Source organism: Mirounga angustirostris, unplaced genomic scaffold (assembly GCF_029215605.1).
Source record: "Mirounga angustirostris isolate CCGP_5_RB_7025 unplaced genomic scaffold, mMirAng1.0.hap1 SCAF_4, whole genome shotgun sequence".
Lineage (NCBI taxonomy): Eukaryota > Metazoa > Chordata > Mammalia > Carnivora > Phocidae > Mirounga > Mirounga angustirostris.
The window spans coordinates 106,518,220-106,545,617 of record NW_026991712.1 but is presented as its reverse complement, the minus strand read 5'-3'; the positions used below and the strand labels follow the sequence as shown (position 1 = coordinate 106,545,617).

At 39.1% G+C, this 27,398-nt stretch overlaps 1 protein-coding gene across 4 annotated transcripts; it reads left to right on the top strand.

Annotated features, from left to right (window-relative positions):
- The first annotated feature begins 2,147 nt into the window (after positions 1-2,147).
- Positions 2,148-26,305, top strand: RTCA (RNA 3'-terminal phosphate cyclase). Of its 4 annotated transcripts, XM_045897098.3 has the most exons (11): positions 2,150-2,374; positions 2,480-2,580; positions 4,293-4,436; positions 8,104-8,227; positions 11,271-11,329; positions 12,675-12,816; positions 13,404-13,528; positions 15,967-16,025; positions 20,075-20,169; positions 21,906-22,010; positions 25,937-26,305. In XM_045897098.3, the coding sequence occupies exons 1-11, from the start codon at positions 2,330-2,332 to the stop codon at positions 26,033-26,035; spliced, it is 1,098 nt and encodes a 365-aa protein (XP_045753054.1). In that variant the 5' UTR covers positions 2,150-2,329; the 3' UTR covers positions 26,036-26,305. The 4 variants fall into 4 exon arrangements, with proteins under 4 accessions (XP_064444819.1, XP_045753056.1, XP_045753054.1 ...); XM_064588749.1 differs by lacking the exon at positions 4,293-4,436 and having other exon boundaries at positions 2,148-2,374; XM_045897100.3 differs by lacking the exons at positions 21,906-22,010; positions 25,937-26,305 and adding an exon at positions 21,005-21,267 and having other exon boundaries at positions 2,148-2,374.
- The last annotated feature ends 1,093 nt before the right edge of the window (positions 26,306-27,398 follow it).

Genomic DNA, 27,398 nt, shown 5'->3' with positions numbered 1-27,398 from the left:
CCCAATCCATTATCTTTTCTACTTCCATTGTTCTGTTGAGGAATTTGTTGTCAGCTTAAATGTCTTTTCTTTGTAGATAATTGCAAAGACCCAGGATCTAACCCAACTCTACCACTTACTTGTTATGTCACCTTGGCATGTCACTTTGATTCCCTAGGTCTCAGTTCCTCATTGGCCAAATGGATACAATAACACCGACCTCACAGCTTTGTGGTGAACATTATCCCAGAAAACATATATGAAAACATTATATAAATGCTTATTGTTATTTACTCTTGCCTGGCTAGTCTCTCCATTATCTTATCATCTTGTTCACTTCCTCCTACCACTGGAAGTACTGAGAATGAGGTGAATGGATCAGAGGCAGCATTTCACAGCAAAGTTAGAAATGAAGAAGGCCAAAGATCCTGAGAAGGTTAAGTTTCTACAGTAGGATCTAAGATGTCAAATAGGAGTAGAGCTTTACTATTCCATCCCTACTGAAACGGCCTTGCTTCATCTTGCTATCTCTTGGGGCGCCTGGCTGGCTCAGTTGGTTAAACTTCTGACTCTTGATTTGGCTCAGGTCATGATCTCAGGGTTGAGGGATCGAGCTCCTGCAATGGGCGCAGCTCGGGCTCCACACTCAGTGGGGAGTCGGCTTGGAATTCTCTCTCTCTCTCTCCTTCTGTCCCTCCCCCTGCTCCTGTGCTTACACACACACACACACACATACACACACACACTCTCTTTCTCCAATAAATCTTTAAAAAAAATCCCAAAACCCACCTTTCTTTTAAAAAAAATTCTATCTGTTGCCTAGATTATTACACCATTGTCATTTTTCTCTTCAGGCTCTTAGCCCTATTTACCCTCCACATATTGTCAAAGTCAACATTCTAAAATGCAAATATGACTACCTCCCTAATTAATGTCTTATGGCTAATCCCTGATATCGCAGTGTCCCAGATTTGGTTAAATATATAGAGTATATGTTCCCAGAACCTATCTGTCACAAAAGTGGCAGGACAATCTTTTGGGATTAGTTACAGTAGAACAATCTCTTAGGATTAGGAAACAATGGTATTTACATCAGATCACCCAGGTTCATATTCCAATCTTCTAGTTAACAACTCTGTGGACTTGCAGCAATTTTTTTAACATACGCAGTTGTAAAACAGGTAAAAATAGTAAGTACTTCAACAGGTTGTGAATGCATGCAGTGCATGACAGTCAAGTAAATGTCCAATAAATGTTGTCTGTTATTGTGGTTTAAAATATTCTAATTTCTTTGCCCTCCTATTTAACTGTAAGATTAGTATATGTTAAATATGATTTATATTCCATTGAGAATAACGTTGTAATTGATTATTTCTCAGTGTCTCAAATATACCTCCAGTAAGTTCATGCTAGAAGCTGCCTTACTCTTCTTTGCTTACCTAGAGGCTTGCATATTATGGGATACTCGGTTATTGTAGGAATTGAGCCACAAGCAGGATCAAGAAGCTGGCTGTTGTTTATGCCACGGTCTGAGGTGAATGATGTTAGTTGCACTGTCATGAACTCGCCCTCGCTCTTGGACAAGGTGACATAACTGGTTTTTTAGAACATTATATTACTGCTTCTAATTTTGCCGTTTCCCACCCATCCCCAAATAAAGCATGTTTCAGAAGAGAAAAAAAATACTATTAGTACTACTACTACTACTACACACACACACACCCTTGTGAGCAATGACGGGCTCACAGGTATCAAGGGACAGTCTGCAGAAGAGGAAAACCCGACCAGAGAGAAAGTGGTCGGTGCACTGTAGGATCCAGACCTTTCTTCCATCCTCAGCTCTAAAAGTCTTCAGCCCTGGATACAGCAGGATCCTTGAGAAAAAGAGATAAACACAGATGTCTGCAGAAGCCTGAGAGACAACTGGAGAATCCGGTTTGAGCTGAAACGTAGGCTTTCTTCAATCTGCGTGTCTTGCGGTGCTCCGTGCTGGTGTCTTCAAGCCGCACATTTAGTTCAGTCCCCGAGGATGCCTCCCAGGCCTCCGCCACGTCTCCCGGAGAGCGTCGGATTTGAGGAAATTTTCTCGGCATCGCCTCTTTAAGCACCGCGTGGCGCGCACGCGCACTGCCGCCAGGCGGGGCGATCCGGCTCCCGGCGCTGAGTGTTGGGGTTTGCTTCAGCTGCATCCGGTTTCCCGGGAGCCGGCGCTGCTTTCGTGCTTCCGCCAGACCCCGCGGACTTCGGCGGGGCGGAGGTTTCGGAGCTGCGGGGCGGGAGCGAGCGTCTCTTCTTCCTCCCATTCCGGCAGAGGCTTTGTCGCCGCGGGCCGGACCCCAGGGCGCCCCCGATGGCGGGGCAGCGGGTGGAGGTGGACGGCGGGATCATGGAAGGGGTGAGTGCGGGGCCCGGGACAGGGCCGGTGGCGCTGCAAGCCCCGACTGGGGAGCGTCCCTGTCTGATGATGTTCTCTCTCCTCTCCCACCCACACCCTTGGCAGGGCGGCCAGATCCTGAGGGTGTCTACAGCCCTGAGCTGCCTCCTGGGCCTCCCCTTGCGGGTACAGAAGATCCGAGCCGGCCGCAGCACGCCAGGCCTCAGGTGCATCGGGGCGCTGGGGGGCGGGGCCGCGGGACTGGAGGATGCGGGTGGGCCCGCGCCGGGCTGGGGGACGGGCGGTGGGGTTGGAGGGGGGGCGGACTGCGGTGCTCCGGGCGGGCCTGGGGTTTGGGTCGCCCTGTGTGGTTGGGGAATTGGGAGCCCGGGGGTGATGCTTGTAAGATCCAGCCCCACAGTTGAGGAATCTGAAAAGCCGGCCCCCAGGGCCCCGGGGGACCGTGCATCGGCTCGGGCGGCTAGCGGTAGCTGGGGGCTAGGCGATCTTGAAAGCCACAAGGGGCAAGTTGAGAAAATAGGCCCACGTTTATTCTATACAGCTAGAGTTCTCTAGCTTCCTGATGAGTTGTCTTTTAAGATGTTTTCTCAAGTCATTGGGCATTTCAGGTATCTGGAGAGGTTGCAGCAGCGGGCAAGATGGACCAGGGCAGAGCAGCAGTTAGGGCCAGAGGAAACCCCACTTTTTAACCAGTGTGTTCTCTGGTGCTGCACATTTTAGAATCATAGCTCAGGAAAGGACCCTGAGATGTGTCGTTCTAGCTTTCGTTCAGACCTCAAAGAAGTTATGAGCATAATCAGAATTATCAGTTGTGGACAGGGGAAAACGTTGACCCTTGACCTTGTTTCCTTCTGTCTGGGAAGCTAGGTTTGTCACTAGCTAAGTTTCAGGTATATGCACCTGTTAGAAGGGGACCCAGGTTGAAGCCAAACTGATTCCTTTGGACGTTTTACTAGATCAGCAGTCTCTTAGTCTTTTATTTTATTCACATTCCATTTTGAAATTATTAAAAGGCAATTATTGATGTGTGTGAACATTAATTACCTTAGTCACAGCACTTGTTTGCAGCAATCAGTTTCACCAATAGGAAAATCCAATTCATTAAGGGCTGTGTTAGGTACTTCATTAGTTTGCTAGAGCTGCCATAATGAAATACCACAGACTGGGTGGCCAAAACAACAGAAATTTGTTTTTCTCACTGTTCTGAAGCCTGCAGGTCCAAGATCAAGGTGCTGGCAGGGTTGGTTTCCTCTGAGGGCCATACGGGAAGATTCTTTCCCAGTCTCTCTCCTTGGCTTGGAGATGGCCTCACTCTTGCTGCCTCTTCACATGGTCATCCTTACGTGCATGTGTACCCCTGATGTCTCTGTATGTCCTAATCTCCTCTTTTTATAAAGATACCACAGAGAATCCCATAGTCAAGAGTCCCATGCTCTACTGACTGAGCCAGCCAGCCATCCCCTATCTCTTTTTAACTTAATCACCTCTTTAAAGGCCCTAATGCCAAATAGAGTCACATTCTGAGGTACTAGGGGTTAGGGCTTCAACATAAGAATTTTGGAGGAACACAATTCAGCCCATAACAGGTTCCATAGATTATTCAATGACATGCAAGTGAGATTGGTGGCCCTGGGATAGTTTTTCAGTTTTCCTCTTTGCATACTTCTCGTTTGCAACAATGCATCCATGTATGCGCTTTTAGCTAAAGTAAGTGATTTGGAAGGAACCAAATGATGCCTTCAAGCGGGTAGTCTAGGTACATAAAAACCCAAAAGAAGCTCTGACACTGAAGATATAGCACTTGTTGTGGTTAGACCTTGCTCTTTTCTTGCCATTGCAGTTTTATAAATGGGTCATAAAATATGGGGCTATAGGCAGTCTGAATGCACACATTTTGATGCAGTATTATGACCTGAAGGCCTCAACATTTATCTGGACTGGAAATGATTCGAGATTTGTGTGATGGGCAACTGGAGGGGGCAGAAATCGGCTCAACAGAAATAATGTTTACACCAGAGAAGATTAAAGGTGGAATCCATACAGCAGATACCAAGACAGCAGGGTATGTGTCACTTACATTCCATTTAAGTATGGGCTTTAGAGTTAGACCTGGATTTGGGTGCAGGTACTACCTACCATTACTAGACAAGTTGCTTAACCTCTTTGGGCTTTAGTTTCCTCACTTTTAAAATGGAGATAAAACACTAGCCTTTCAGGGATAGAGATTTTGTAGTTTGGGGTACCTAATTGCTTATTAATTGTAGCTACTAAATCTAGGATTTTCTTTTGTGTATAGTATAGCCTATTTGTTTCTTTTTATTATTTAGAAACTGAATATTGGAAAATGACTAAGTTTTTATGCCCTGTGGTAAGAGTAGTTTTTTGCATTGTATGTAGCATATTTAGTTCTTGGGTTTGCAGCTAATTATGGACCATATTCTACTTTTAGTCTAGTCTAGGTATTTTTGTTGTCTTAATAGATACTTATGCTATCCTGTTTAGAAATGTTTAGATATATGGGGTGCCTGGGTGGCTCAGTCATTAAGCGTCTGCCTTTGGCTCAGGTCATCATCCTGGGGTCCTGGGATCGAGCCCTGCATCGGGCTCCCTGCTCGGCGGGAAGCCTGCTTCTCTCTTTCCCACTCCTCCTGCTTGTGTTCCCTCTCTCGCTGTCTCTCTCTGTCAAATAAATAAAATCTTAAAAAAAAAAAAAAAGAGGGTGCCTGGGTCGCTCAGTCGGTTAAGCATCTGCCTTTGGCTCAGGTCATGATCCCAGGGTCCTGGGATTGAGTCTGGCATTGGGCTCCCTGCTCAGTGGGGAGTCTGCTTCTCCCTCTCCCTCTGCCTCTCCCCCCAGTTTGTGCTCTCTCTCTCACTCACTCTCTCTTTCAAATAAATAAAATCCTTAAAAAAAAAAAAAAAAGAAATGTTTAGATATGATCTTGGGTTCCCCCCCTTTGGAAAATGGATATTTAACAATTAAATTCAGTCTTTATCCTTTTCCAAGAATTCCTCCTTTTATTGATAATACACAGAGAGCATGTTTTGTGTTTTCTGGGTTATTTGGCTGATTGCTATTGTAAACCATATCATTTTACTAAAATCCTATCTTTACTGGGAAATTTGATAAAATAAGAAATAGTAATGTAAACCTGATTCCAGTTTGTTTCAGAAACTGTTTTAATTGATTTTGATTATTATTTTAGTTTATGAAAATGTTTAGTGGGCACCTGGGTGGTTTAGTTGGTTAAGCGTCTGCCTTCTGCTCAGGTCATGATCCCAGGGTCCTGGGATCGAGCCCTGCGTCAGGTTCCCTGCTCGGCCGGGAGCCTGCTTCTCCCCTGCCCTTCCCCCCCTCCCCAGTCATGCTCTCTCTCTCGCTCTGCTCTCTCTCTCGCTGTGCTCTCTCTCTCAAATAAATAAAATCTTAAAAAAAAAGAAAATGTTTAGTGATAATTGAGACTTGAGTGATGCTGTGAATAGACCTCTGTGAAAAGGGACCTGCTCAGGCCTAAGGTGAGGTTTGCCAAGTGAGAACTTTCTAAGGGGAGTAAGGAATTTTGAGGTATCTTTCTTTATAGTCAGCATAGTATTTTGGGTATTCTCCTGTAAAGAAAGGGAGGAAAGTTATAGTCAACCAACTATCTAAAAATTAAAGCAAAATTACAGAATTTTGAAGCTGCAAGAGGGAAAGTAGAAACCATGTATTTCCAATCCTTCCTCCACTTTGTGAATGCGAGAATAAAGAGCCTCTGGTGTGATTTACTCAACGTCATGGAGTCAGGGAGAGAACTAGATTAGAATGTAGGCCTTCTGGCTTCTAACCCACTAGACTATATGGGAAATGAGTTTAAAGTTGTGAATACAACTCCATTCAGGAGACTAAACCAAGCTTTTTCCTAGCAAGAGAACATCTTATTTATTCACATTCTAACATTTTTATCCTTCACTGTGATTACAGTACCATGTGTTTTCTCAGGTGTCTACCTTTGTTTTCGCAATTTCTTATCTCCTAAAATTAAGGTTTTCTTTTTTTTTTTTAAAGATTATTTATTTATTTAAGAGATGGAGAGAGAGCAAGAGTGTGTGGTGAGGAGAGGCAGCGGGAGAGGGAGAGGCAGACTCCCCACTGAGCAGGGAGCCCAACCCTGGGCTCGATCCCAGGATCATGACCTGAGCCAAAGGCAGATGCTTAACCAACTGAGCCACCCAGGCGTCCCTCAGGTTTTCTTTACTATTCTTAGAATCTGATTTTATCTGTGGAGAGGGGAGAACACTTTAAATGTTGGGGTCCTCAGAGGGAATAAACACAGAGAAATTAAGTAGTGTTAACCTTATGGTTTACTGTAAACTAAACATTTCCAAGTTTTTTCACTTGCTTCTCACTTGTTTAACTCCTTAAGAACAGGGATTATATTCTGTGTGTTTTCTCTTATAATACCTAACATGTTAGGCAGTCAGTAAATGTTTACTAAATTAATGAAATGCATTATCAGTGACAGAGACTGTTTATTTCAGTACATATGCATTGTTACCATGAGAAAGTTAAGTGAAGGTCTGTCTTTTGGTATTAGAGTCTATGTCTAATGTATACTACAATCTGTGTATGAATGTGACAACTTGTTTAGAAAATCTGGCCAAGTGTTTCATTTTTTAAAATACTTCATATTCTAGAATTATTTCTCATGATTTCTCACGTTATTTTACTATAATGACCAAACAGAGGTGAGTTACAGCAAGGATTATTTCCTTTAAACTTATTTCCATGTAAAATATTCAGCTGTCAGTCTTTGTAAAATATTATTCTATCATATCATAAACTCCACAGTGGTAGGCACTGTATCTTGTTATCTGGAACAATGCCTTGTGCATGGTAGAGATTCAGATGTAATTATTTAAGTATTTCTAAACCCTCACTTTTGTGTGTGTAACTATCTGTCATTGTAGAAAAGTTACTACAATTTAATTGACTTTATTTCCTGTGCTGTATTTTTAGACTTTAACTGTATTAAATGAATTTTCATAAATTGCACTTTCAGGAATCCCTTTATAAAAACATTATAACAATAGTTTTATTTTAAAAAAATTCTTTTTTTACTTCTTTTAAGTTAAAGAAAGATCACACAACTAATGAGTTGGATTCAAACCCAGATTTGCTGATCATTTAAGGCCAATTCCTTCTACTGTGAAATACTGTCTTTCTTTAAGATTCAGGATTTTCTTAGTTACTGAGGTGTTTTGTTTTGTTTTATATTTTGTTTTGTTTTGTTTTGTTTTTTAAAGTAAGCTCTAGGGATGCCTGGGTGGCTCAGTCGCTTAATCATCTGCCTTCGGCTCAGGTCATGATCCCAGGGTCCTGGGATCAAGTCCCACATCGACCTCCTTGCTTAGGAGGGAGCCTGCTTCTCCCTCTGCCTTCCGCTCCCCCTGCTTGTGCTCGCTCTCTCTGGCAAATAAGTAAAATCTTAAAAAAATAATAAAGTAAGCTCTACGCCCAGTGTGGGACTCGGAACTCATGACCCTGAGATCAAGAGTTGCACGCTCTACTGACTGAGCCAGCCAGGTGTGCCCCCTCTTTTTTAATGGGGTATTTTTTTAACTTGAGACTTGACGGTATATACCTTTCTTCCCAGTTGTCTGTGCCCCAGCTAATGGTGATGTGTAGTAATACCACGTTCTTGAGACTTTAGAAAGAAAATGCAGCTAACCCTGCTTTGCCTTTTCCTTAGGAGTGTGTGCCTCTTGATGCAGGTCTCAATGCCCTGTGTTCTCTTTGCTGCTTCTGCATCAGAACTTCGTTTAAAAGGCGGAACTAATGCTGAAATGGCACCGCAGATTGATTACACAACCATGGTAAGTGCTTCTGTTGTTGATGAACTAAGACGATCTCGTATATTCTTCTGAATCTCCATTCTCTATTCAGTATATCCTGAGTGGTTCATGTGCATGCCTGTTTATTTCTTCATGGTGTCTAGTTGTGTTGCAGGAGAGGGTAAGGGATTGTGTTTACTTTAGATTTTGTGTTGTATCTTGGAACAGTGTTGATAGTGAATTCTTTTAAAACCTCAAGTGTATTGTTACATGAATTATATTACTTATATAAACCAGTCATTTTATAAATACAGGAATTATGATTTGGAAGAAAAAACTCAAAGAGGTAAACACTGTGCTTGACAAGAGTTGGTGAGGATGTTGAGAAGTGGAACCCTCGCACACTACTAGTGGGAATGCAAAATGGTGCAGCCGCTAAGGAAGACAGTGTGAAGGTTCCTCAAAGAATTAAAAACAAAACTACCATATCATCCAGAAATCCCACTTTTGAGTATTTATCCAAAAGGATTAAAATCAGGAGGATCTTGACGAGAGATTAGCATTCCCATGTTCATTGCAGCACTATTCATAATAGCCAAGATGAGAAAGCAACCTAAATGTCTGTTGATGGATGAATGGATTAAGAAAATGTAGCATATACATAGAGTGGAATACTGTTCAACCTTAAAAAAATTAAAGAATATGTGACCACGTGAATGAACCTCAAGGACATTATGCTAAGTGAAATAACCAGTCACATGAAGACAAATACTGTCATGATTCCACTTGTATGAGGTATCTAAAGTAATCAAATTCATAGACTCAAAGAGTGGAATGGGGTAGAGGGAAGGGGGAAATGGGGAGTTAGTAATCAACAGGCATAACATTTCAGTTAGGCAAGATGAATGTGTTCTAGAGAGCTGTACAACATTTACCTATAGTCAACAGTAATATATTATACACTTAAAAATTTGTTAAGAGGGTAGATCTCATGTTAAGTGTTCTTACCTCAATAAGATAAAATTTTTAAAAATTAAGTACCGTATTTTGACTATAAATTTTGAAAATGATAAAACTTAGTATACTTATACAGTTAGTAGGAGAGAAAAGTGGTATTTTTTTCCCTCCACGTTTATTGAGGTGTAATTATAGTAAAGCACACCTTTTTAGGGTATAATTCTGTGATTTTTTATTTTTTTTTAAGATTTTATTTATTTGTCAGGGAGAGAGCACAAGCAGAGGAAGGGGCAGGCAGAGGGAGAAGCAGGCTTCCCGCTGAGTAGGGAGCCCGATGCAGGACTTGATCCCCAGGACCCAGGCCAGGGATCATGACCTGGGCCGAAGGCAGACGCTTAACCGACTGAGCCACCCCAATTCTGTGATTTTTGACATATGGTTGTTAACCAGCCACCACAGTCAAGATACAAAATTACTGTAAAAAATTCCCTCATATTCCTTTGTTATCAGTCCCACACCCCAGCCCCTGGCAACTACTGATCTGTATTGTATCATAGTTTTGCCTTTTTTTCAGAATGCCATATAAAGGAATAATACTGTATGTGGCCTTTTGAGCCTGTTTGTTTTTTCACTTACCATAATATGTTTGAGATTCATCCCTGTGACTTGTTTTAGCAATAAAAGCTAAGTAGTCCCTATTACATGGATATCCCAGTTTGTTTAGCCATTCATCCATCTGTTGAAGGACCTTTGGGTTGTTTCCAGTTTTTGACAATATGAAAATGTCACTGAAAAGATATATGTACCAATTTTTTATGTGAACATAATTTTTCATTTCTTTTGGGTAAGTACCAAGGAGAGGGATTGCTTGTAATAGTAAGTCTATATCTAACTTTATGACAAGCTGCCAAATTGTTTGGGTATCCAAAGTGGCTGCATTCTTTCGCATTTTCACTAGCACTGTATAAGAGTTTCAGCTATTTTGCATCTCCCCAGGCCTTGATATTTAAATTTTTTGCCATTTTAATACATGATATAATCTTTTTTTTTAGAGGGAGAGCGCAGCGGCATGGGGAGGGGCAGAGGGAGAGAATCTTAAGCAGGTTCCACACCCAGCATGGAGCTTGACACTGGTCTTGATCTCATGACCCCCAGATTATGACCTGAGCCAAAATCAAGAGTTGGATGCTCAACTGACTGAGCCACCAAGGTGCCCCTAGATGGTACAGTCTTTTAAATTTTAGTTTGATAGGATGTGTAATGAAAGTTAATCTCTCCTCACCTGATAATTCAGTTTCAAGGAAATGACCCTAATTAAATATTACAGACTGCAGCAAAAGATAAATGTTAAAGATATTTGAGCAGAGCATTATATACTATAATAATAATTATATAACATACATAATTATGTAATATTGAAAACTCAGGGAATGGTTAAATAAATTTGCTAGAATGCCATGCAGTTATTTAAATATTGTTTAGGAAGAATTTTATGATATCAGGAAAATGCTTTTGTTTATAATGTTAAATGGAAAATGAGGATAAACGTATACGCAGGGAGATTTCAATGTATAGAAGAATTGAGAAGGCAGGGCCTGGGTGGGTCAGTTAGTTGAGCGTCCGACTCATGATCTCAGGGTCGTGGAATCAAGCCCCGTGTTGGGCTCCTTGCTGGGCATGGAGCCTGCTTGGGATTCCCTCTCGCCCTCTGCCCCTCCCCCGCTTGTTCTTTCTCTCTCTCAAATAAGTAAATAAATAAATCTTTAAAAAAAATTTAGATGGCAGAATGGAATGCTGTTCACCAATATCCCCTAATTTCTTATGCATTATATAGTGAAGGGTTAGGAAATACTGTCCTATGGAGTAAAATAACCACTGGGATCAAGTATCCTGTGTTCTGACATTTTTTTCATTAGACTGGCACAGCCCTGATTAATTAAATATTAAATTTTTAATTTTGGTTTACATATCAGTTATTTTACTTGAAAAATAGAACTCCCCATTTTTATATCAATATTTATCCATAGTGCCTTCTTGCTAGCTCAGTGCAGAGCACTTTTGTTTAATAAATATGCTTGTTGAATCAGTGAATATTTGTGGTTAAAGTAACAATAAACTGATTTTTCAGGTTTTCAAGCCAATTGTGGAAAAATTTGGTTTCAAATTTAATTGTGACATTAAAATGAGGTAAGTTACTTATTTGTTAGGCCTTTGACCCACTATTTGTACTTAGAGTAGTGGGAAAGTTAGACCTTAGAGAATTATTCTGCAACCCACTACTTCTCGTAGTAATTAGGAAATACTTGTAGGAAATACAGTTTATAGGAAATAATTATGCTTTGTGTGGCTTAAAAACAGTAAGCAGCAGGGGCATGGGGACTTGAAAGCACCTACATATGGTATTTGCTTGTTTCTAGGGGGAAATATTTTCAAGGGAATTGCTACCCTGAGGGACCTTCCATCTAGTATTATCCATGCTCAGCACAGATTGAGTACTTTCTGTGTGCAGACAACTGGACTAGGCATGGCAGGGTCATAAAAGGGATTCTCTTCCACAGTGCAATCAATTATTTTCCAAAGAAACACATTAGGCATTCAGATTATTACTCTTCAAGGCTTCCCTTCTGCCACATAATAACAAGGCCAGATTTCTTGGTGGGGCATTTAAGTGTCCTGCAGTCTTGTTCCAGTTTAGCTTTCTAGCTTCCGCTGCCCCCTGTACAAACATGTACACACGTTTGCTTGCTCTTTAAAACTAATCTGTGCCTTTGGGCTTTCATTTTCTTGTTCATGTTTTTCCTCCCTTGCTCTCTTAGAAACTAGAAATCCTGTATTTTTTCAAAATGTAACTTGTAATTTCTTGTGTTAATTGTCTATGAGTGTGTCTCAGTTGGAATTCATATTTGCACCTCTCTTTGTAGTCTTTTTTACAACCTGACGTGTTCTAGGAGGTTGTGCAGCCATCTCTTTACCAGATGGGGAGCTCCTTGTGGATAGGAGCGCTGTTACTCTCATCTTTATGTTCCCAGCATCCTCTATAGAATAAGTGACACTCAGTATTTGAGTTAAAATTTTGTTAATGTTCAGCTGCTTCAGTATTCATCATGTATTACTGAGTACCTCCTACTTACCAGACGTTGTTTTAGGGTGCTGGAATATAGCAGGAACAAAATAGACAAAGTTCTACCATCAAGGAGCTTATATTCTAAAACAGTACTGTCAAAAAGAACTTTCTGCTTTGAGGGAAATGTTCCCTATCTGCCCAATATAGTAGTCACTAGCCACATACGACTGTTGAGCACTTGAAATGTGGCCAGTGTGACTGGGGAGCTGAGTTTTAAATTACATTTAAATTTAAATGGTCACATGTAGTCTGTGGCTACCATATTGGACAGCACAGACCTAAAACATTACTTGGAAATTTCAAACATGAATTATACGTTTGGATATCATTCACATGTTATTTTATTATAAGTGTTCAGTTTTATTTTTGTTGTACAAGCAATTTATGTATTTGTCATACTTTCTGTAGGGGTTACTACCCAAAAGGGGGTGGTGAAGTGATTGTCCGAATGTCACCAGTTAAACAGTTGAATCCAATAAATTTAACTGACCGTGGCTCTGTGACTAAGATATATGGAAGAGCTTTTGTTGCTGGTGTTTTGCCATTTAAAGTAAGTTGTCTAGAAGTATATGTGGGTCTTGGCATTATGTCAGCTAAATTTTGAAATAATTGAAAGCACTCAATTTTTTTTTAAAGATTTTATTTTTAAGTACTCTCTGTGCGCAACATGGAGGTAGAACTTAAACCCCTGAGATCAGGAGTTACATCCTCCACTCCATGGGGCATCTCAGTGGCTCAGTTGGTTAAGTGTCTGCCTTTGGCTCAGATCATGATCCCAGGGTCCTGGGATTGAGCCCCACGTCGGGCTCCCTGCTCAGTGGGGAATCTGCTTCTCCCTCTCCCTCTCTGCTCTCTCGCTCTCTCTCCAGTAAATAAATAAAATTTTTTAAAAAAGGAAAAAAGGTGCATGTTCCACTGACTGAGCCAACCAGGTGCCCCTGAAGCACTTAATTTTTTAATATATCTTTTCATTAAAATTTTTTCTTAAACATCTGTGCTCTTTACTCTTGAAAATCTAGTTTTTATATAATGCATGTGAAAGTTATTAAGTATTATATGTTTCTTTGAAGGCTTGAAAACAATTGTCAAAATAATCATTAATTTATTTTATCCTATTTTTCTGTCTTGCCAAAATAGGTAGCAAAAGATATGGCGGCGGCAGCTGTAAGATGCATCAGAAAGGAGATTAGGGATCTTTATGTTAACATCCAGCCTGTTCAGGAACCTAAAGACCAAGCCTTTGGCAATGGAAATGGAATAATGTGAGACAATACCTTTTTCCTGGATACTGATTGAGAGCTCTGAAATAATTATCCTGTTTAAGTGAAAGATTTGTAGTTTTTTTGTTGAAATATTACAGTTTTAAAAAGGCATATTTTTAAGGACATTGCTACCTAAAACAATAGTATGATGAATTAAGATGATTATTTTATGCTGAATTTTTTTTCTGAGGATGGTTTGCTTTTTATTACATTGTAAGAGTCCTATGACTCTTAATCTAATCAGAAGTTAGCCTTTGAAGCTGATCCTGAGAGAAATATTTCCGTTTGTTTTTCTGTACCTCAAATGTGAAGTCCATTTACATGTAAATATTAGATCTGGCAAAGATCTATTTAGAGAAGAATTATATTGATTAATTATATTGATTTAAATATAAAAATGCTTTAATTGATCTTTTGAAATATGAGAGTATCTCCTGTGGATAAAAAGTCTCTTTTTCAGAGTTTCTATTAAAGAGTTTAAATGCATGTTCTACATTTGATAATACTATCTAAAAACTGTGAAACAAAACCAACATCTCTGTAGAAAGATCTTTCCTTTATTGAAGTATAGTTGGCACACAATGTTACATTGATTTCAGGTATGTACTCTAGTGATTTGACGATATGTTATGTTTTGCTCACCCCAAGTGGAGCTCCCATCCCAGTTCCTATTACTTAGTGTGGGTCACACGTACTAGGTACTCACTATTAACTGTTATTATCAATAGCTTATTATGAACCAGTCATGGTAACATATGCTTTATAAATATTATCTTTAATTTCTTAGAGATTAACTTTTTAATAACTTTAAATATTGTTTAGGAAGAATTTTATGATATCAGGAAAATGCTTTTGTTTATAATGTTAAATGGAAAATGAGGATAAACGTATACGCAGTGAGATTTCAATGTATAGAAGAATTGAGAAGGCAGGGCCTGGGTGGGTCAGTTAGTTGAGCATCCGTCCGACTCATGATCTCAGCTCCCATCTGTCACCTTACGTATGATCCCATTACAGTACCATGGACTAGATTCCTATGCTGGGCCTTTCATCCCTGTGACTTACTCATTCTGTAATTGGAAGCCTGGATCTCCCACTCCCTGTCGCCCATTGTGCCCATCCTCCATCCCTTCCCCTCTGGCAATCATCATTTTGTTCTATATTTATGGGTCTGCTTGTGCTTTTTGTTTGTTTGTTTTGTATTTTAGATTCCACATATAAGTGAAATTCTGTGGTATTTGTCTTTCTCTGACTTATTTCACTTAGCATAATACCCTCTAGGTCCATCCATGTTGTCATAAATGGCAAGATCTCATTCTTGGTTATGGCTGAGTAATACTGTATTGTGTGTATATGTACCACATCTTCTTTAGCTATTCATTTCTTGATGGACACTTGAATTGCTCCTGGCTTTTGTAATTATTGATAGGTATGTACTTATTGCCGTTCTGTTAATTGTTTTCCGGTTGTTCTTGTAGTCCTTCTCTGTTTCTTCTTCTCTTGCTCCCCTTGTGATTGATGACTTTTGGTAGTGTTCTTGCGTTTGGTGTTTTCTTTATTTTCTGTGTATCAAAGTTTTAGTTTTGTGGTTTCCATGAGGTTCACATATAACATCCTAAGGATATAGCATATATTAAGTTGGTCACTTAAGTTCGAACACATAGAAAAACCTTTTCATTTTAGATAATCATAAGACGTTTTATATTTTTTATTTTTATTACAGATTTATTTATTTATTTTGGGGGGGAGAGGGAGGGAGAGCGTGAGAGGGGGGAGGGGCAGAGGAAGAAGGAGAGAGACATCCCAAGCAGACTCTGTGCTCAGCACAGAGCCCCATGCAGGGCTCAATCTCATGACCCTGAGTTCATGACCTGAGCCAGACTCAAGAGTCGGATGCTCAACTGACTGAGCCACCCAGGCACCCATCATAAAATACTTTATAGTATATTAGAAATGGTATCAAAAGTTCAAGGAGAGCCATTCCTTACCTGTGAATGGATTAGAATCTAGTGTGACTTCTTGTCGGAAGTGCTGAAGGATACTGATACCCTGATGAAGTTGGAGAATGCTAATCATGCCGCTCTCTGTATAAAGAATTTCACTTTTGCAATTTACTAGATAGATCTGATTCTGCATACTTTTTTTTTTTTTTAAAGATTTTATTTATTTATTTGACAGAGACAGACACAGCAAGAGAGGGATCACAAGCAGGGGGAGTGGGAGAGGGAGAAGCAGGCCTCCTGCCGAGCAGGGAGCCCGATGCGGGACTAGATCCCAGGACTCTGGGATCATGACCTGAGCCGAAGGCAGACGCTTAACGACTGAGCCACCCAGGCGCCCTGATTCTGCATACTTAATAATCACTATTCCACTGTATTGTTTTTGCATATAATTTTAGAATATAGCATAGATAATAATGCTTATTTTTTCCTATATAGCATTATTGCTGAGACATCCACCGGCTGTTTGTTCGCTGGATCATCGCTTGGTAAACGAGGTACAGATAAATGACGGGTCCACAACTTCCAGTGCTGGTGTAAAATTTTTTAATTATCTGTTAGGATTAGAATGTTATAGCATGATAGATGATAAGTGTGAAAGGATATGGTTAACTGATTGTTTTAGAGTCAGTTAAATTTTCAGTCTTTCTCCTAACTTTATACTTTGAAAAATTTCAAAGTTACAGAAAAGTTGAATGACTAATGAACATCCATCCACCGTTCTCCAAGATTTACCAGTAGTGAACTTTTAGCTACAAGTTTGTGTGTTTCTTAACTATTTCAATGTAAGTTGCAGATACCGTTTCTCACCCTTGAATACTGCAGCAGGGATGTCCAAAGAGCAATATCTGTGTAATCACAATACCATTTTTATACCCAGAGAATTTGTCTGTTTATATTCATACATAACCAGTTGCCTCCAAAATATTTTTTAGAGCAGTGGTTTTTGTTTTGTTTTGTTTTTAGCACTCACAGCAATTGGTCATGTCTGTTTAATTTCTTTTCTACTACAGAATAGTTTCACCTTTTTTTTCTTTCATGATACTAACATTTTGAAAAGTCCAGGCCATTTTCTCATAGGATTTCCCACAATTTGGATTTGTCTGATTGTCTCATGATTAGATATATTCAGGTGAAACATTTTTAGTAGGAATAGCTGACTGTGGACATTCCATTTTATCACAACAGGGTTGGTGATAATGTCAATTTGTCCTTTATTGGTAAAGCTGACTGTGATCACTTGGTTAAAGTAGTGCCCTCCAGGTCTGTCTGCTATAAATCCTTTCCCTTTTTATAAGTAATAAGTCATCTGGTATAATACTTTGAGACCATCTGATTATCTTATTCCTATACAGCTTTCATCCAGTGGTTTTAGTGTCTATTGGTGATTCTTCCCTGTATCAGTTATTACATTGGTGATCTAAAAAAACCAATATTTTTGTGAAAGGGAAGTGTAGTTAAGATTTAGTATATTTGGGAGAGGAGATACGTGTATACATCTAATTGTAATATTTGAAGTTACTTTTGCCATTGAGGTGACTTCTAGTTGGACTTCTTGTTGTTTGTGTGGTAGTTGAGGTGCTTTATTCCTACTTTGTAGATCTTTAAAAGATGCTTACCCTTGCTGTTCTGTTTAATCACATTTATTACTGCTGAAAATAAAAAATTTCAGGTAATCCTAGTCTGCTCACTTGGTAGATGTAGATACTAGTTGGGTATCAGATCTTATCAACAAAGTGGAATAAGTAAAATCAACATCTCCAGTTGACCTGACATAAATGAATTCTATTTATTATTATTATTTTTTTAAAGATTTTATTTATTTGACAGAGAGAGACATAGCAAGAGAGGGAACACAAGCAGGGGGAGTGGGAGAAGGAGAAGCAGGCTTCCTGCAGAGCAGGGACCCTGATGCGGGGCTCGACCCCAGGACCCTGGGGATCACGACCTGAGCCGAAGGCAGACGCTTAACGACTAAGCCACCCAGGCACCCCAATGAATTCTATTTAAAACTGTGCTACTTAAAATGTGATTGGTGGACCGGCAGCATATCAGCATTATCTGAGAGTTTGTTTTAAATACAAGTTTGAGAGTTTATTTCATACCTATCAAATTAGAATCTCTGGAAGTTGGGCCCAAGGATCTGTTTTAACAAGCTCATCGGATACTTCTGAGGTATAATGAAGTTTGAGAAGTAGTGATCAAAAATATATTTAGAGTACACTAATTACTTGTTAGGTACAGGAAAGAATCAATGTGGATAGTGAGCCACATTGATTCTTCCCTGTACCTAACAGTCTTGAGAAAGTAAAGATAATGCACAGTATAAAGCAGAGATTGGAGCCCATGTAAATAGTAAGTGCTGGGGAGACATTGGGTAGAATATGAGTTTATTGGGTACCAAGATGTGCCAGGTAGTATATACTAGGGTCACTGACATGAGAACCACTGTCCTGTTCCCTGGCTTAGTCTGGCAGAAGAGACAAAACAGTGCAATGATTTTGGTATTCCCAGGGTACCGTAGATTGTCCATTAGAAAAGCATTAAAATTTCAGAGGAAATTAGGATTTTGCTCTTTTTTTTAAGAACATACTAATAAGCAGATTTCTCATATATACTTCATTTTGTTGAGTTGCCACAGACCTCTAGTAATAGCTGGTAATGATGTAGATCCATTCATACCATTATTCACTATCAAGGCGGCTGGGTAAGAGGGTGTGTGAACGGCTGTGGGAAACACTTTGCCACTTGGCAGAGAAACCTTAGCACGTCTGCTGCTCTCTAATACTGCCAAGTCAGGAACTCTTTCCTTCTCCCTCATCCTCCATGCAAATTTTAGCCATTCTTAAAGCACTCACTTGAGTCCTTTATGCTTCATGAAACCTTCTCTAATTATTATAGAACCTATAATCTTTTCCTTCTCTGAACTTTCACTGGGGATATAGTTTATACCTTAGAGCTTAGTCCCTGCTTATCCTCTGGTTCTCTAATATATGAGTATTTTTTTATGTTGTCTTACCAGAGGAACCAGTTCCTATTACTTAGTGTGGGACACACATACTAGGTACTCAGTATTAACTGTTATTATCAATAGCTTAATATGAACCAGTCATGGTAACATATGCTTTATAAATATTATCTCTAATTTCTGTAACAACTTTGCAGCTTAGGTTTTATCATATCCATTTCCATCTCCACTTGGAAGAAGAAACAGAAGAGGCTGAGTAGTTGAGGTTGATACCACATATTCCAGACCACTTCATTCAGTCATGTACTTGACTGATGGATGTTGTAAAGATAGTTAATTTATTATATTATAATAACTGCTGTAAGGAAAAACAGTTAAGATTTTGAAAATTCCACTTTTCTGGGAAATCTTACCAAGGCATATTCGTAATCAAATGAATTTCCAAATATAAAATAGAAATAAAAACTAACCACATTGTCATGTCTTAAAAGACATTTTTATTTGTAGCCAGGGGCTTCTTTTAGTTTAAAATAAATACTTTAAAAGAATCATTTGAGAGATGCCTGGGTGGGTCAGTTGGTTAAGCAGCCGACTCTTGATTTCAGCTTGGGTCATGATTTCAGGGTCCTGGGATCCAGCCCTGGGTCAGGCTCTGTGCTCAGCAGGGATTCTGCTTGAGGATTCTCTCTCAGAGAGAGGAAGAGCCTCTGTCCCTCTGCCCCTCCCCCTGCACTCTCTCTCTCTCAAATAAATAAATAAATCTTAAAAAAAAATCATTTGATATTCCACTACTTTTGACAGACATTTTATATTCAGCATTGTATGAGGATTTGGGGTAAGTGTGGAGAATCAGAGAGTAGGGCATGGGGATAAATATTCTGCCTTATTTTCAAAATAAGATAATGCCTGTTTAAATCTTAAAGGAATAAAATTTTACAATATTTGACATGAGGATTTTTATCTGCTCTTTCTTAGATGAAAATTAATTCTCTGACTTTTAAAAAAAATCCTTTAATTCTAAAAGAATTGCCTGCAGACTAATTATAACATGTATAAATCCCAAATTTAAAATTTTGAAGTTGAGGTATAGCAATATAGGATCATAACTTAGTTATAAATTGGTTTCATAATTTTAAAATTGTTTTAAAGATTTATTTATTTATTTTGAGAGCATACAAGCAGGAGGAGCAAAGGGAGAAAGAAAGAATCTCCAGCAGACTCCATGTTGAGTGCAGAGCCCCATGTGGGGCTCAATCCCAGGACCCTGAGATCATGACCCAAGCCGAAACCAAGAGTCAGACACCTAACCAACTGAGCCACCCGGGCGCCCCTCATAATTAGTACTTCTAAAATGGCCAAAGCAGCCTGGTTTTTCTGCCACTAGGTTCATTTAAAGATATAAATTATTTGCCTGTGCTAAGCTCTCAGAAGATTAAATATACTTAAAGATCTTATCCTAAAAATTGCGTTGGGTGAATTCAGAGGCCTAAAAAATGTTAGGTCGGTGCTAACTGGGATATATTAATTCAGCTTTTTGCCTCTTTGTAATTTAATTTTTTTCCATTGTGTCTGTCCTAGGTGTAAATGCAGACAAGGTTGGAATTGAAGCTGCTGAAATGCTATTAGCAAATCTTAGACATGGTGGTGCTGTGGATGAGTATCTGCAAGACCAGGTAATGATACTTCTAGGATAAAAACCTTTGCACCTGTTAGATTTGAATATTTGGTAATTAGATTGAATATAAAATTCATTTTAAGTTAAGTAATCTCTATACCCCATGTGGGGCTTGAACTCACGACCCTGAGATCAAGAGTTGTACACTTCTCCGACTGAGCCCGCTAGGTGCCCCAGAATGAATATAAATTTTAATCATTGACTTTCAGAGACTGATTGGCATGTCCTAGTTCAACCAGTTTTTAAATATTCTGGAATTATATACCTCAAATTTCAGTTTTCATCTTCACCTGGCTACAGCATTTGGCACAATTGATCACTCTTTCCTTCTTGAAATACTTTCTTCACTTGCTTTCTTTTTTTAATTTTTAAATTTTTTAGAGTTGGGGGTGGGTGCAGAGGGAGAGGGAAAGAGAGACTCTTAAGCAGGCGCCATGGCCAGGACAGAGCCCCAGGACAGGGCCCCACAGGTTGGATCTCACAACCCTGAGATCATGACCTGAACCGAAATCAGGAGTTACATGCTTAACCGACTGAGCCACCCAGGCGCCCCTCTCACTTGCTTTCTGAAACATTATCTTTCTTTTTCCCTGGCCATGTATTCTAGTCTCTTTGCTAGTTTGTTATTACTATTGTTTTCATCTTCTCAACTTCTAAATTTTGGAGAATCCTTAGGCTCAGACTCCTGCGTCTTTTCTTTACCTATATTCACTCCCTCAGGTGTTTCAAAACCAGTGTCACAGCTTATATACCATCTGTGTACGAACAACTCCCACATTTATATCACTAGCTCAGGTGATTAACTCCAAATTCATATCCCTTGTATCTGTCAGCATTTCCACTTGGATGTGTCATAGACCTCTCAAACTTAACATATCTACTTACATGGAGAGATGCTGGTGAGTATTTCCAAGGAAGATCTTTTTATGGCCCACTGTCTTGATAGATTTTCTTTTTTTCTATCACACTTTTCTCTCCTTCATCTCAAACCAGCAATCTATATTTAGAAATATACTCTTCAGGATTTCTTAACCAGTTTCTTTCTTTCTTTCTTTCTTTCTTTCTTTCTTTCCTTTCTTTCCTTTCTTTCCTCTCTTTCCTCTCTTTTCTTTTCTTTTCTTTTCTTTTCTTTTCTTTTCTTTTCTTTTCTTTTCTTTTCTTTTCTTTTCTTTTCAAGATTTTATTATGTTAAGTAACTCTACACCCAGCGTGAGGCTTGAACTCACAACCCCAAATCAAGAGTTGAATGCTCCTCTGACTGGGCCGGCCAGGCGCCCCCCCCAACTAGTTTCTTAAGACAATTTCCCTTATTTCTAGTCTCTTCCTTCTTACCCTGGTGTACTCTATAATCCCAGTAATTCTGTATTAGTGTATTTATTTACCTGTTAAAATGTTGTAATTTTAGAGAGTGGAAGAAGTTTGTCATATATTCAGCTTGTAGAGACAGTTGGTCTGATTAAGTATATTAACTTTTAACTCTCTATTTTCTTCTTAAACAGTAATTTTAGAAAATCTATGTTGGCAACTGCTGCTAAGCATTTCTGTACCATACCACACACTGTGGGTGACACAGGTTTTCTATCATCATCTTAGGACTTTTGGAAACCTAAAGAAGTAGAAATTCTTTTAGCTGTTTTGATTTCTAATAGTATTTTCATGTGGTAAGCAGTAGAATTTTAACTCCAAATATTAGTAAATGTGTGAAATTTTTCTTCTTTGTTCTTTTTTTAATAGCTGATAATTTTCATGGCATTAGCCTGTGGAGTTTCCAGAATAAAAACAGGACCAGTTACACTCCATACACAAACGGCTATACATTTTGCTGAACAGCTAGCAAAGGTGAGTATTCCATTAGAAAGAGTAACTGATTTTTACTGTAGCCAGTTTTGGGTCAGATTGTAATAAACAGAAAACTTAATGGTTGGGCGCCTGGGTGGCTCAGTTGGTTAAGTGACTGCCTTTGGCTCAGGTCATGATCCTGGAGTCCCAGGATCGAGTCCCGCATCGGGCTCCCTGCTCAGCGGGGAGTCTGCTTCTCCCTCTGATCCTCCCCCCTCTCATGTGCTTTCTCTCTCTCAAATAAATAAATAAAATCTTTAAAAAAAAAACAACAAAAAACAAACTTAATGGTAATCATAATTGCTATCACTCAGCTGTACTTCCTGTGTGGCAGACATTGAGCTAACTCAGCAATTTACCTGCATCATCTTACTCTGCATAACCATTTTATTATTTATTTATTTAAAGATTTTATTTATTTATTTGAGAGAGAGCATAGGCAAGGGGAGAGGCAGAGGGAGAGGAAGAAGCAGACTTCTTCTGAGCAGGGAACCCGATGAAGAGTTTGATCCCAGGACCCCAAGATCATGACCTGAGCCAAAGGCAGATGCTTAACTGACTAAGCCACCCAGGCGCCCCATATTTATTTATTTTCAAGGATTCATTTATTTATTAGCGCACAAGAGCTAGGAGGAGGGGCACAGGGAGAGGGAAAGAGAATCTCAAGCAGACTCCCCTCCAAGTGTGGAGCCCCACATGGGGCTCGATCCCACGAACCCAAGGTCACGACTTGAGCCGAAATCAAGGGTCAGACGCTCAACTGACTGAGCCACCCAGGTGTCCCTCTGCATAACCATTTTAGATGGCTGTTTATTATTATTCTTCATTTTGCATGTGAGTGAAGTGAGGTAGAGGGATTCAGTTAATTGCTCAAGACCATATAGTTTCTTAGTGGCAGAACTGTACTTTGAGCAAACCCAGGAAAGCATGCATCAGAGCCCACAGTGGTACTGCCTTACAGAAGAAAGATGTTTTGATGAGAACTATGAAATCAAATCATAAGGGATTTATAATTGGCCATAAACTTAAATATTTATATAACATTTTAAATGTTTTATTTTCTTGTGATTCTGTGGTACAATGGGATATTTGCTGAAATTTTAATACCAACCCTCTTAACTTTTATCAGAATAGATTTACAGTTTTTAGTGAAATAGGATTTAGTATTGTATAAGCTCATATTTGTACCTTTTCTACAGCATTCTTAATTTAAAAGAGTGACTAACATGTATATTTCATCTGGAACTAATATAATTTCCTTATAGAAAATTTGGAAAAAAACCTGCCATAATTCCCTTTTGCCAGTAAAACCACTATTGACATTTAGGTGTTTTCCTCTTAAAAGGGTTTTCTCTTTGTATTTTTTTTTTACACTTAATGCATACAGCTCCATTTCTTGCCTTTTTCAGTAATGTTGCATAGTTCCATTTTGCTGTAGTCTTTGTAATTTCATAAAGTGATATGAAATTTGTAACTCAAAATTTTATGAATGTGCTGACCTTACGTATTTTTAAAAATTATAAAAATAACTCACACTATTTAAAAAAAATAACCACTGTAGAAGTGTACTAAGCACAAAGTCACTGCTGCCCTACTCCCAACAGTTTATTTGTCTGATTTTTATTAACATACATCTTTTTTCTTATAGAAAGCATAGATAAGGGGCACCTGGGTGGCACAGTCAGTTAAATGTCCGACTCTTCGTTTTGGCTCAGGTCATGATCTCATGGTTGTGAGCTTGAGCCCCACATTAGGCTCTGCACTGAGCACAGAGTCTGCTTGAGATTCTCTTTCCCTCTCCCTTTGTCCCTCCTGCTTATGCTCTTTTTCTCTCTCTTTCTAAAATAAAGAAATAAGTCTTTAAAAAAAAAAGGGAAAAACAAGCATAGATAAATATTGGTTCAATTGTAGGAAAAGGCTAATAGGAATTAAAGCAAATTATATTTGATGTAGAGAGATAGTTAACTGTATTTTTTATTTTTCCATTAATGCTGTATTTGTAATTGTTGTCTTTCTTTGTAGACTATGATCTCTTTGAGAGTTAAGGACCAAGTTGTATTCATTTAGTCTTCCCTTTTTTAGTACTTTGCATATAATAGACACTGACATGTTATTTGAAGTGAGTACACAGTGAAAAGTGCCGTGACTTGGCATTTATAGCTCTGGTTTCTTGTTCAGCTTTGTTGTATTTTAACTGAGGGACTTCGGGTGAGCTGCTTTATCTTGCTGTGCCTCAGTGCAGATAATTGATCTGTAAAATTAGACTGGTACATAGTCCCTTAAGGCTCCTTCCAGCTTTAAATTTTTGTAGTTTTCAATATGTTTATATATAGGTTAGAAATGATTTCCTTGACTGTTCCTATGTTTTATGTTTATATAATGCTTACAATGCTAAAAATACATATACACATATATAATAACATAAATAATTTGGCTTTATAGCTCAGAATTCAGTGTTCATTCATTCAACAATAATTTTCAGTACCTACTGTGTATCAGTGTACTGCCACATAATACTGAAACTGGAATAATTTGTGAATATTACTATTTGACAGGACCCCAGAATGATGGTTTTCAAATTGTGTTTCATAGAATCCTAAGGTTTTAGGCACACCTGAAATCCCTTTGCTACAAATTCAATCCACTCTGTTTTGATTTTAACTGTTTTGTTAGAATGAACACAGTAGCTTTTTTTTTTTTTAAAGATTTTATTTATTTGACAGAGAGAGACACAGCGAGAGAGGGAACACAAGCAGGGGGAGTGGGAGAGGGAGAAGCAGGCTTCCCACAGAGCAGGGAGCCCGATGCGGGGCTCAATCCCAGGACCCTGGGACCATGATCTGAGCCGAAGGCAGACACTTAACCGACTGAGCCACCCAGGCACCCCAACGCAGTAGCTTTAAAAAAAAAATGTTTCTAGGGGCGCCTGGGTGGCTCAGTCGGTTAAGCAGCTGCCTTTGGCTCAGGTCATGATCCCAGGTTCATGGGATCGAGCCCCACATCCGGTTCCCTGCTCAGTGGGGAGCCTGCTTCTCCCTCTCTCTCTGCCTGCCGCTCTGCCTACCTGTGCTTTCTCTCTCTGTGTCAAATAAATAAATAGAATCTTAAAAAAAAAAAAAAAGGGCGCCTGGGTGGCTCAGTTGGTTGGGCAACTGCCTTCGGCTCAAGTCATGATCCTGGAGTCCCTGGATCGAGTCCCCCATCGGGCTCCCTGCTCGGCAGGGAGCCTGCTTCTCCCTCTGACCCTCCCCCCCCTCTCATGCTCTCTCTATCTCATTCTCTCTCTCAAATAAATAAGTAAAATCTTTAAAAAAAAAAAAAGTTTCCAGAGTACAGTGATAGAGATATATTTCAAAGCTAAACTTGAATTAGTTAACAAGTGAAAAATACAATGTTAAGCCGAATAAAGATGAAGGGCCTCCCCCCACCTTCCTTCTCTGAACTAGATTTTTTTTGAATAGTGTATTTAGGGAATTAAATTGGCAAGAAAAATTTGAGGGAAATTAAAAACTTGATACTTGACAAAATAAAAGAAGTATAAACGCTTCAGTGCCATGTTTTAGAAAAAATTTAGGAAGTAAGTAGTGAAGGTATGTTACAGCTAACAGTTGAGATTTTAAAAATGATAATTGCCTAGCCTACAAATATCCTGGGGATTTTGATTCAGTGGATATGGAGTGTGGCCCATGCTATACATTCTGACAGAACTGCACGAGTATTGTTTCTGAACAAGAGTCATGGTTCTGGAGCAAAATATCTTATATCCAGGCTACTGAATTTCTCATGAGTCATTTGATCTTTGTGCCTCTAGCTGCTTCAGTAAAATGAGTTTGATATTAACTACCTGCCTTTTTAAGTTGAATTTATGGGCTCTCCCTCTATTCCTCCTCATATTACTTATATACTAAATACTTTTCTGGTTTCAGGCTAAATTCTCTGTGAAGAAATCAGAAGATGAAGATGCATCTAAAGACACTTATGTTATTGAGTGCCAAGGAATTGGAATGACAAATCCGTATCTATAGGGTATTTGCCTTTTAAATAATACCTCGATGTATTGCACTAATTCATAAATCCTAGAAAACAATGAATAAGAAGTAACTTATTAAAGGACCTGACATAAATATGGAATGAAGTACAGAGTGTCGTAGATTTGCTGAGATTTGCTGTGAATGCTTCATCAAATTAATCTCCCTTTATCTCCTGAGATAAGGACAATGAAATATGAGAGCTGATGGATATGTATGATAGCTGATTTCAATATTAAAGTATTGAAATAGAGTATTCTTTCCACCTGAAGTGTGTTTTTCTTTCTTATATAATAGAGGAAGTAGATTTGGTCTGTAATTTGGGTCTCGTGCTTATCACTTTACCAAAACCTCATGTAAAGTATGATGAGACAGCTTTTTGCACAAGTACTTGTTGTATCAACAATAACATTTAATAAGCGTTTTCTTATTCGACTTATGTGTACCTTCTTTACAATAGGCACTTGGTAAATACTGGTTTGAATCCGTGGAATGTTTTGAAAGCCAAACAATGAGGATTGCAAAATTTGAACCCTAGTAAATTTGTCCAAATTCAGCCTCGATATGTTTTTGTTTGGCTTTCAAAACATTCAACAGACTCAAAATCTAATTAAAAAATAATTGAGCACCTTTAGAACAGAGTGTGCTTTTCATCACACTCTATTATCTTATACCTAGTCTGCTTCCACATTTAGATTACTTCCTGGTCCCTGCAGGCAGTTGAGGTTGTGACTCAGATGAAACTGGTTTGGTGTAGCAGCTAACTATGCTGTCCTATAATACAGTGAGGAAGTCTTTTAAACTTGGTTCTGTTTTGGACTTTATCCAGGGATGATTAAAACATAGTCCAAGATATAGGGGTGCCTGGGTGGCTCAGTCGTTAAGCGTCTGCCTTCGGCTCAGGTCATGATCCCAGGGTCCTGGGATCGAGCCCCACATCGGGCTCCCTGCTCAGTGGGAAGCCTGCTTCTCCCTCTCCCACTCCCCCTGCTTGTGTTCCCTCTCTTGCTGTCTCTCTGTCAAATAAATAAATAAAATCTTTAAAAAAAAAACAAAAAACATAGTCCAAGATATAGATCCAGGGGATGGTATTATAATACATTCAGAAAGTGCTGAATTAGTCTGTATAGAACAGTGTAATAAAAAAAAATTACTCCCATGTATATAATCATGATTATGATACCAGTGATTTTTGTGGCTTTGGACGGTTGGGTTGAATTTGCTCTAAAGATGCGATAATACTATTGCTTGCTATTTATGTTCAGATGAAGGAGATAAATTTTATAAGCTCATCTGTATAACAAAGTTTTTGGAGGGATTGTGATAAATTTGATGGGTCTTTAGGGTAACATGATCCTTG

Excerpts from the sequence above, each read along its gene's own strand:
- RTCA (XM_045897098.3), top strand. The coding sequence starts at position 2,330 with ATGGCGGGGCAGCGGGTGGAGGTGGACGGCGGGATCATGGAAGGG. Across the intron at positions 8,228-11,270 it reads AGATTGATTACACAACCATG|GTTTTCAAGCCAATTGTGGA; the intron begins GTAAGTGCTTCT and ends CTGATTTTTCAG. Across the intron at positions 20,170-21,905 it reads ATGAGTATCTGCAAGACCAG|CTGATAATTTTCATGGCATT; the intron begins GTAATGATACTT and ends TTTTTTTAATAG.